This window comes from Quercus robur, chromosome 7, assembly GCF_932294415.1.
Source record: "Quercus robur chromosome 7, dhQueRobu3.1, whole genome shotgun sequence".
NCBI lineage: Eukaryota > Viridiplantae > Streptophyta > Magnoliopsida > Fagales > Fagaceae > Quercus > Quercus robur.
Genome location: NC_065540.1, coordinates 5,013,750 through 5,024,352, shown reverse-complemented (window position 1 = coordinate 5,024,352; position 10,603 = coordinate 5,013,750). Strand labels below are relative to the sequence as shown.

Genomic DNA, 10,603 nt, shown 5'->3' with positions numbered 1-10,603 from the left:
CCGTTGTCTTCTTCTTTTTGTTTTAAATGCCAAAAAAAAAAAAAAAAAAAAACCGATTGTTGGGGCTTTGCAATTGTGCAAGTGCAATGGGTAGAGGAGTGTATCGGTTTAGTTGTAGGGTTTTCTCTTACCTTATTTGATTGAGAAATTCTAAACCCCAACCCATCAAATGTGTAGAAACCAATCCAACCCATATGAATTGGGTTGATAGATGATGCTTACATCTTTTGTATATTATTAAAAAAAATTGGGTTTTCATAAGTTGTTTAAATATTTTGTTCCAATAAATTATTACAATTCACATATAATATGCCTAAATTATATATTAAATTTCCAAATTCATTAAAAATAATTCTCAAAATACCAATTTATATAAAAATAAAAATAAAAATAAGAGTCATAAAATAAAATTATAGATATGATGGGTTGGATTAGATCAGACGGGTTAAAAAACCTATCAACTCCAACCCGCCAACCTAAACCATCGAGTTGATTTCATTAAGTTGGTGGATTAGGTGTATACCCCTAGCTATGAGCAAGGACCCCAAGAGATATTAGATTTTTCTATTTTAGATAAGTAGATAGTGAGATAGGGGGAATTGTGGATTATGCATTGGGTCAATTATTAATGTCTTCTAAGATTATTATAGCGGCCAAAAAAGTTTGGGAAGCACCTGGGTAATTGTTGCTAGACAAGATTTTTTTAGGCTTCCTCTGTTGAAATGGTTGAAAAGGAGCTATGCATGGTTGTCAAAATCTTGATATGGATCTTACGATTCTACAATTTTATGATCTCACCTGCCCAAAACGATCCGGATCTTTCAAAGATCTTTGCGATTGTTCAGAATCGGTAGAATCATACGATTCTGATGATCCCAGACAACATTGGTTTCTTGTAATCTTCTTTAACTTGATAGAAGGCTTAGTTGGATCCAAATGAAAAATAAAATCTTAATAGACCAAGTTTTTCCACTCTAATGTAGAGAGAGTGTCAGTTGGACCCAAATAAAAAATATTCCAGTAGATTGTCACATTTTGACGTTTTTGGCCTCTTTAAATAAATGCTTATAAATGGATGTAGTGATGTATAGTAATTATATCAATGAATGTGTAATTTATATGCTTATTTAACATACTAATGTGTATTTTTTGTTTTTTTTCTCAAATAATGTAGGATTTTACAATCCACGATCCGATCCTAAGATCTACGATCCCACCTACCTCTCATGATTCTATATAGGATCCCGATTTTAACAACCTTGGAGCTATGAGTCCCAAGCTACATTCAAGCATCCTTATATTCTTTGGAATATTTTTTTTCCACAAGCCATCTAGCTTCTTTGGCTTTACATAAATTATTTTTTATTCCAAACTGGAAGGGTTGAGAACAATATACCCACTCCCACTATATAAAGGAAGGAGCAAGATTTTATACAATTGTAGCAAATAACACAGACAAACTCCCAAGAACACAAATGCAAGTGAAATGAAACAAACCACTACTGGGATGAATCTCAAGTTTTTCAAGGAATTTAAGGACCACTTCTAGTATCATGGTTAAGCTCTAGGCCCTTAAAGATGATCGTGCTCTAGTTCTGCAACTAGAATTTGACAATATTAATGTAGAAATGGATGCTGAAGTAATTGTATCTATGTTAACCTTATGTTGGAACCTCTATTATCTAATTGCAGGAACCTAACGAGGATCTTCACTAACTCCATAGTAACACATATCTTCAAAGATGCTAATAGATGTGCAAATAGTTTAGCTAAATTGGGTGTTGTACAATAAATAGACTTCCTTATTTTGAATGACCCACCGCCTGTGGTAGAACCTTTACTGGCTTTTGATAAAACTGAGTTATTTTGTAATAAACTTGCATGTTTATGGCTAGTTAATATTATGAGCATGTTTCACCAAAAATAAAAGAGAAGGGGAAGTGAGGTTCGAACTACAAGCAAGGGACACTACAAAAGTTGCCATTACCCATTGACTAGTGGCGGAATCAAGATTTGATTTCAAGGGGCAAATCATCAATATATATATATATAGAGAGAGAGAGAGAGAGAGAGAGAGAGAGAGAGACCTCATGCAAGAGTGCATGAGGCCCTGCCATGTGGCGCTCTAATTTTGCATTTAGCATTTTTTTTACTTCTTTTTATTAATTATTTTCTACTATTACCCCAAAGTTTACATTAACTTATATTTTAATGTTATCTCATTAATCTCCCATTGATTGTCTCAACTTATACCACACATTTCTCTATTCTTTATGTTTTTTAGCATACCCACTATTTTAGTATTAAAAACAAAAGAAAAAAAATTAAGGACTAATAGTAATAACTAACTAGATAAGGCACTGGGGAGAGATATAGAAACACAAAAATATTGTGGACTATTAAATGAAACGCACTATTTCACTATTACCAAAATAAAATACCTGAGTTTGACAAATTATTTGTAAGAGAGAGAAAGAGGAATCTGAGGGGCCACCTCTTTCATATTGGCCTCCCACCACCATCAAGCTGCTGAAATCTCTAGGGTTTTTTATTTATTTATTTATTTTTAAATCATTTATATGACATATGCATATGTACTTGCTCACACCATATCTTAATGTTGCACTATCGATGAGTGGAAGGTAATGAGAGAGTTGGGCATACTTTCATTTCATGGTATACAATCTGTGAACACAACACAAATTAGTTGATTTTCATGGTCCTGTAACTCTTTTGCATTTATTTTGGTTTCATGATTTTTTTTTTTTTTTTTTAATTAAGCTTACCTTGAGAAGGCTACAAATATGTAGTGAAACTACTAAACTAATTTTTAATATCTCAAAATGTATATATTTTGTTACTCAAATTTAGATTTTTTTTAATTATAATATATGTATAATATTTTCCAAAACCGTCTTACATAAAATATTACAAAATTATCCATGCATCGCACAAGAAACTTACTAGTTTTATATTAAAATATGCATATGCACTTGAATATATATTACTTGAGACTAATATGAAATATAAAAAAGTCATTCATGAGTGATATATTAGTGTAAAAAAAGAAATAATTATCATTATATTTTGTTTATTTGTCTAGGGTTTTTTTTTCCACAATAATCGATTTTTATATTTTTGTAAATAAAAATTTCATTCATAAATATAAGGATATTTAATGATTACATAGATACTAATTACAACTTCCGTAAGTTTATATTATTATGTTATTATTCATAAAACTTTATAAATAGTATAGATTATTACATAAATAATTTGAGGTTCCATTAGTTTTTATTTATTTTTAATAATCTATTAGTTTTAATTTTATATATATTTTTTTATGAGAGAGAGAGAGCTCTAACACAAAATTAATATTAACATTTATTTGGTGTGCCTTAAATTTTATATCACTTTTAAAATGTAACAATAATGTTCTTTTTCCCCTTTCTCCCCAACTTCTTTATTTTATATTATTTTCTGTCTTCATTTTCTTACTATAGATTTTGAGCATTAAAAGATAAATAGAACAGAAAATGTTTTTTTTTTTTTTTAAATGAATTTTGACATGTAAAAAAATGATAATAGTATCATCAATTATAAGTATGATATAAAAGCAATATAGCACATAACAAATACATAAAATAAATTCATCAAAAAGGAAAATTTAAAAAAAGATCAAATTATATAAGATGGGTGAGAAGGGGGAAAAGTTGGAAGTCCAACCTATTAAATTTTTATTTTTGACGGGAGAAAGGTTAGTCACCCCCTACCATCTAGCTCCTTCTTTGCACTGGTTATACTTGAATCTAGAGATAATAAGATTTTGTTGCACTCAAGAAGCATTAATCAAAATTTCCTTTGGGCTTCTTCACAAAAAAGAAAATTTTATTTATTTATTTGGGCTTGGATAGGCTATCAGGTAGTGCAGCCTGGGAATTCAATGAGCCCAGTACTAAACATAACATAATCATGTGAGCCAGACTACCCATAAACCACTTTCTGTTATTGTTGAAACTTGAAACTTATTAGGCCCAAAGGGAATAGCTACTCATTAGACTCAACCCCATGGTTGTTCCCAAGGGACTTATAAAAAAAATAAAATAAAATAAAAAATAAAAAATAAATAAAAAAAACCTTAAAGCTGATTAAGATGTTAAGGTGTACCATTTTGCTACAACAAAAGCTCAACTGATTGCCCATTGCTCATCCTGACTTGAACAGATATGCAGAATAAGAAAGCTTTCCACATGACATTCAAATTTGAGATAATGTAGACCAGGCATCAAGATTGGTTGTGGGGGTGTCATTCAACAAAAATGAAGCTCAGAATTCTAAGGGGTAGTCGAATGCATAAGAAATATGAGAGGATAAAACTTTGTCAAAGGCACTTGATTCAATGGAACAAACACCACTTTAGACATGTACATAACAGATTTGAGAAAATTCAGAGGCTTCACAATACCAGAATTAATGTGCTTAAAGAGGAAATCGATGAGTTGATGGAAAGTGAGGAAGTAATGTGAAACCAGAGAGCTCAGCTGTCTTGGTTGAAAGAGCGTGACAAGAATACTAAGTTCTTTTATGCTAAAGTAAACAAAAAGATCAAAGCAGAACAAGAGGAAATTAATCCCTCCCTTTTCCATTCCTCCACTCCAATTCACATCAACCAAACAATGATATCCTATCCTTTCTCTCGTCTTCTTTCCTTTCCTTCCCTATTCACTCAAACCACAGAGTGTAACTTTGGAGGCTTCTATCTATGTTACATTACCTATTATATGCTTATTGGTAATCAAGGGAGCATTAAAGGTTAAGATTGTTTTTTTGCTTATAGGAAGTGACAGATTTTGATTAGTTTAGGAATTTTTTCTATATTTTGTGGATACTAAAATTCATCTATGGAACTCTTAAAAAACATGAATGTACTTACCATTGTATATATGTTTTGTATCAATATGCAATCCTTTTTTTATGTGATTCTATCAAACCAGAAGGATTTAATTCAGAACTCATTCTGCCAATAAGTTGGTTACTAGTCTCCAATATATTTATTATGAAAAAAAAATCTGATCCCAATAAAATAGAGTGACTAGCTCCATCCTTTTAAAATTAATACTGAAAGTATGATATTCTGTTACAAATATTTTGGAATTTTTTTGTTCCTTTTTTTTGTCACTATATCAAAGATACAAGAAGTAAAGATATATTTATCCAATTTAACTATACCAATCAAGAAAAAGGATAGAGAAGGTCAATACAAAAAGGAAAAGCATAAGAAAGGTCCTGCTGCTGCTATTACGCTGGATAGCTTGGTTCAATTCTTTGTTACCAAGCTCCACATTCTGTGTAGCTTCAACTGCCTGTAAAATAAGAACAAGAAAAGACAGGAAAAAAAAGGAACAAATATGAGAAAAAAGTGAAAGATATATTGAACTCCAGTGTCTAGAATAATCCCAACAATATGGAGACACAAAAAAGAAAAAAAAGAGGTACATGCCACATTTTGGCAATTACAAATAAGACCAATGAAGGAGATGCTTATTCCATCATGTACAGTTAATTTACTGCATCACTTTTTCTAACCTAGGATTCATCTCTAAATGTAGTGTTTGGATGCATCTGGGGTCATGTTCAACCATTATAGACAAACTGCAACACAATATTAAAATGTAAAACATGCTTCCCCAAATGTCTGATAAATGGTGTTAGAGATTAGACCATGATAATTAAAACATAGAAAACAAAAGGGAGAAACAGACAGTTAAACCTACGAGCTCATACATACTTCCATATTGGCATACCCATGGTTTGTAAAGCTTGCACTGACCCCAACATCTATCAGCTTCTAATCCCCCCCAACCGCCTTCTTTTTTTTTGATAGGTACGTTTGCCTTCTTTTTTTCCTCTTTTCTGATAAAAAAAAGTTCCACGGTAGAACTGATTGGAATGATTTTGCATATCCTTAGTCTCTAAAATTTTTAAATCAGGTACTACAGACAATAGGGCCTTTCATTTTCCAATCATCATAAGAGAAGATTAGCATGTGATCTAAAAGGGAAGGGGGGGCGTTCATGATGTTTTTGCCCATTACCAACTACAACAGATCAGGCTAACAAGTCAACAAGACCGGCAGCCTTCACCCATAGAGCACTGCAGCTCTGGAATTTAATGCAGAGTGCATATGTTTCCTCAATTTAAAGAAATGTTGAAGCTCACCCACAAATGCTATATGATAACATAGACTAGAGTTACCATCTGAACAAATTCTAACTGAAGAGGTGCACCATTTCAATCATTTTCACACAGATTCTAGTGGTACTTGTACAAAGCCAGAGATTACATTATGAACTGTTGCTGAACATATAAACAAGAAGAAATATGGAAAACAGATAAAATATCTCACCTGATCATACAGAACTTCTATCTGTTGGGCTTGTTGCAGAACATGGGTGGACATGAGGTGATTCAATGCTGACATTTCCACCATCTTAGTTTCAGTTTCTTGAACTGCATCCAAAAGACTAGTCAACTCTACCTGCATAATGAGCACCCGAAAGAAGCTTTAACTGTAGAACAACCTCAAAAGCCTAGAAGAATAAGAAAAGAAACACAAGAATAGGAGTATTAAACAAAAGTCATCAGAGAGCCACTAATTTGGTTACCTGAAGGGCACGTGTTTCATCATCCAAAAGCTGCTGTTGGACTCTTAGACGATCAGGTTGAAATTCATCAGGCTCCTTGAGCTCTGATGTACTTGATTTAGAGGTATCTACAGAATTGGAATTGGTCTTGCGCTGAAGTTTTCTTCTAGGCATTGCTTTATTAATGGCATCTTGGAAGCGTATGGCTCTTAGCTGATCAAATTGTGTTGTGACCGAATGAAGTCTCTCACTTAAAATCAAAACCTGCAGTTCAAGAAAGCAGAATAAAAGTAAATTAATCTAATAATCATGTCGGGCAAAAAACATTACCAATCAGTATTCAAAAATTCCAGACAACTGTGGAAAAAAATCAGCCACCCAATAAATTCAGATGAGGCAAGGTTACCTCAGGAAATAATGAAAACAAGACAAGTGGTCCTATGATTACCACATCAGGCAGTTAGAAGTAGGGTTTCCATATCAGAGCAGATAAGCCAATTGAGATAGACAAAGGCATAAATCAAAACATGAAACAAGCCTCATAAAGTGGTTAAAATATACTAGCTGGCCATTTCCAGAGCAGGTGTGACCAGACTTTTTAAAAAGAAATATGCCGCCCAAACCCAGCGTATATCCAATAAAAGATAAATAGTTTTTGTAAAAATTAGAAAAGAATCATACCACGCCATGTTTGTGTGCTATAGTATCGGCATTAGTAGCATCTGCCTTTACACCAAGCCACCCCTTGGAGTTTGCTTCTTCATTGTTTATGCTGTTTTTTAAAATATCAATTTGTTCTTGGCATGCTTTAATGAAAGTACTAACCTGCAAAGAATTAATTAGAAAATGTAAGTGAAGTCTAATAATAACCATTCAGCTTCATCTTTCAAGAATGTAAAAGGGGATTTACCTAATAAAAAGAGAGATATAATATATATTGTCTAAAGTTACTCTGTTCTGGAGAATGGAAACAAGTAAAACTAGGCAATTAAGCACTTGCTCCAAAACTTAAAACAGGGCCAACCTGGAAGGAACTACAATATTTGTTACATATCCATATAACAGACTTACAAAGCCACATTGAATGCCTGACACATGTAATCTCTAATCATCCATGCAGGACAAAAACATGTTAAGATCCATCACAAAAACAAAAGCTTATGATTCTATTATTAAAGATACTTTAGGTAATAGAGTGATTTTCCATATCTTTATTATGTTGACGAAGATATTAAAATGTCTTAAACAAAGGCTTCTGAGAATAAGTTTGAGAACTTACTTCATGTTCAATGCTATCTCTCTCCTGTTCAGTGGTGCGATGAAGATCCACATAATCCTTTCGATGTTTCAACATAAACTGCTCCAAAGCTTCGATGCTTTCGAGCTTATAGATGAAAAGGAGAAGAGTTAACAAGAAACTATATGTAAATGTTCAAATGCACCCTTTCCATCAGAAAGAAAGAAAGAAGAAGAAAAACCCAGAATCCTTCCATCTGTATCAAATTTCTAGTGAACCAATTCCCATAATCAAAGTAAAGGTGAACAGAAAAGTTAAATACTCAGACAATAGCAAATGTACCGTCTTCAGTGCAGCTTTGGTGAAAGCTGACCTTTGCCGAGGTTTATGAATAATGAAAGATGCCAAAACAGCTGCCAATTTCGACTGCCAAAAGCAACAATACCTCATTCAGAAAAGGGAGGTAAAAAAAAAACATAGTTTATTAATTTATCAAGGTAACAATATTATGTATTATATGCAAAAGCAAAGTCACTTATCAAGATATATGATTTCACAATATATAAAGATACAAGTAGATTTTGACTGGTTTCTAGTTAATAAACATGAAAAATAGCAAAGCAACAAATTCTAGAGAATACAGAAAAAGCAAAAGAAAATTACAACTTGTAGATTTAAACAAACTTTATAACCAAACCCCTTTCCCCAGAACTCCATCATGCCAAATATTTCCATCGGAAGGAACACATCATAAACATAATTAGGGACAAAATGAATACTAATGATAAACTAACCTCATTATATCCTAAAGAAAGAGCAGTCTGTCGCACAGCATCCTTCAGATCCTCAGTCCTGTCTCTGATTCTCGACATTCTTCACCATCAACCAACTCAGAAAAAGACTCTAAAAGCTTGAGCAGCACCCAAAGCACACTGCACAATGACCAAAAACAGAAAGTACAGGGAAAAATTACATCAATCCCTCATAAAATTAACCAGTTTCAAATTAAACCCAGATTTCTAATAATTGCCCCTAAAACCCCATATGACCTACAAAGGTTAGCTATTGGATTTTAGAAGAAAAAGGGAGTTCCTCTAAAGTATATTAAGCCAATAAAGGATATGTATGACGACATGAATTTCTTTTTTTCATAACTTAAGTAACCTTCTAAATAAGAGCCCTTTGGACTCTCCTCTTGACCCCCTACCAGAACTAATTGCCGGGTAATCCAAGGGCATTCACCCCTAACAGGCTAAGCAATTACACACGTGAGTTTCTTGTCATGATAGATTTGCATAAAGGATCAACTTTTAAGTCCATATGTCTTTGCATTGGTTACAGATGAACTTGCTAGATCGATTCAAGATAAGTGAAAATGCAGTAATGTATTTAGCTAAGGCATCCTAACAATAGAGCACAGATCAAACAAATGCAAGGAAGGCATTAAATTTTCTTAAATGTAAATGCACAATACCCAAGTGGGATTTTATGATTTTTTGAATCCACAGCACAATCAGCCAACTAGTGTGAGAACAAGTGGAGGCATCACATGTGAATTTCTTATCAAAATGGGTTTGCAAAAAAGATTAAATTTTAAGTCCATATATCATTGCATTGGTTACAGATGAACTTACTAGACCAATTCAAGATAATTGGAAATGCAGTGATGTATTTAGCTAAAGCATCCTATCAATAGTGCACAAATCAAACAAATGCAAGGAAGGATTCTATCTTAAATGTAGATGCCCAATACCCAAGTGGGGTTTTAAGATTTTTTTCGAATCCACAGCATAATCAGCCGGCCAAACCCTGTAACTAGTGTGAGAACAAGTGGAGACATCACATGTGAACTTCTTATCACAATGGGGTTTGCACAAAAGATTAACTTTTTTAAGTCCATGTCTCATTGCATGCAGTGATGTATGTAGCTAAAGCATCCTATCAATAGAGCACAAATCAAACAAATGCAAGGAAGAAATTGTATTCTTACATGTAAATGCTCAATACCCAAGTATGATTTTGGAATCCACAGCAAAATCAAGCCGACCCTTTCATTTTTAAAGTACAATTCGTCACCAAAATATAGCATTACATATATACATAGAAAGAAATTTATATATATATATATATATATATATAGAGAGAGAGAGAGAGATGTGAAATTGAATTACCTTTAATTTTGAAAAGCTAAGGCTTGCAGTGGAGAGGGGAGCTCTGATCTCTGATCTCTTTCACGCTCTTTTCCTCAGTTCAATTAGGACTGCTCCCTTTGTGAAGAGGTTGGATGTAACGGAGTCGTTTTTCTTTAAAACTCAGAGGCACAGAGACCAATCCTTTTTCTCTAAAAAAAACCTCAGTCAGAGAAAGGATTTTAGCCTTCTTTTTAATTTGGAGAATTATGAAAATGGGTTTTGGTGGGTTTGGGTTTTGAAGGGAGAGAGGAGAGTTGAAAGCCGAAAGGAAAGTTGGGTTTTGGTGGGTTTGGGTTTCGCTCTTAAAACTGAAACCCAGTTCTCTAACTCTCTCTCCTCAATCAGCTATTAATTGGTTTTTGATTTCCTTTCACATTCTAGGTATCGGGCAGAACTAATCACAGGGTTGGTTGGTTTAGTGGTTTCTAATCGTGGTTTTAAAAACCAAAAACTAGACACAAATTCGGTTTGGTTCTTGTTAAAACCAAAAATTGTATAAAAAGTAAGTTTAACCGGAACTGGCCAATTAA

The 10,603-nt window shown here is 33.2% G+C and overlaps 1 protein-coding gene across 2 annotated transcripts; it reads right to left on the bottom strand.

Moving 5' to 3' along the window:
- Positions 1-5,070: 5,070 nt before the first annotated feature.
- On the bottom strand, positions 5,071-10,567 carry LOC126691868 (syntaxin-81). 2 transcript variants are annotated; one of them, XM_050387134.1, is made up of 8 exons: positions 10,053-10,560; positions 8,676-8,813; positions 8,224-8,307; positions 7,924-8,028; positions 7,326-7,469; positions 6,666-6,908; positions 6,407-6,538; positions 5,071-5,363 (listed from the first exon to the last, which is right to left on the bottom strand). In XM_050387134.1, exons 2-8 carry the CDS (start codon positions 8,751-8,753, stop codon positions 5,220-5,222), a joined length of 930 nt encoding a protein of 309 aa, XP_050243091.1. In that variant the 5' UTR covers positions 8,754-8,813; positions 10,053-10,560; the 3' UTR covers positions 5,071-5,219. The 2 variants fall into 2 exon arrangements, with proteins under 2 accessions (XP_050243091.1, XP_050243092.1); XM_050387135.1 differs by having other exon boundaries at positions 5,279-5,913; positions 10,053-10,567.
- Positions 10,568-10,603: the final 36 nt, after the last annotated feature.

What these genes read in the sequence shown, in the direction of transcription:
- LOC126691868 (XM_050387134.1), bottom strand. Translation starts at nt 8,753, where the DNA reads ATGTCGAGAATCAGAGACAGGACTGAGGATCTGAAGGATGCTGTGCGA. An exon ending in TTTCTTTAGGATATAATGAG is followed by an intron (nt 8,308 to 8,675) that starts GTTAGTTTATCA and finishes TGCTTTTGGCAG; the next exon opens with TCGAAATTGGCAGCTGTTTT. An exon ending in CCAAAGCTGCACTGAAGACG is followed by an intron (nt 8,029 to 8,223) that starts GTACATTTGCTA and finishes TTCATCTATAAG; the next exon opens with CTCGAAAGCATCGAAGCTTT.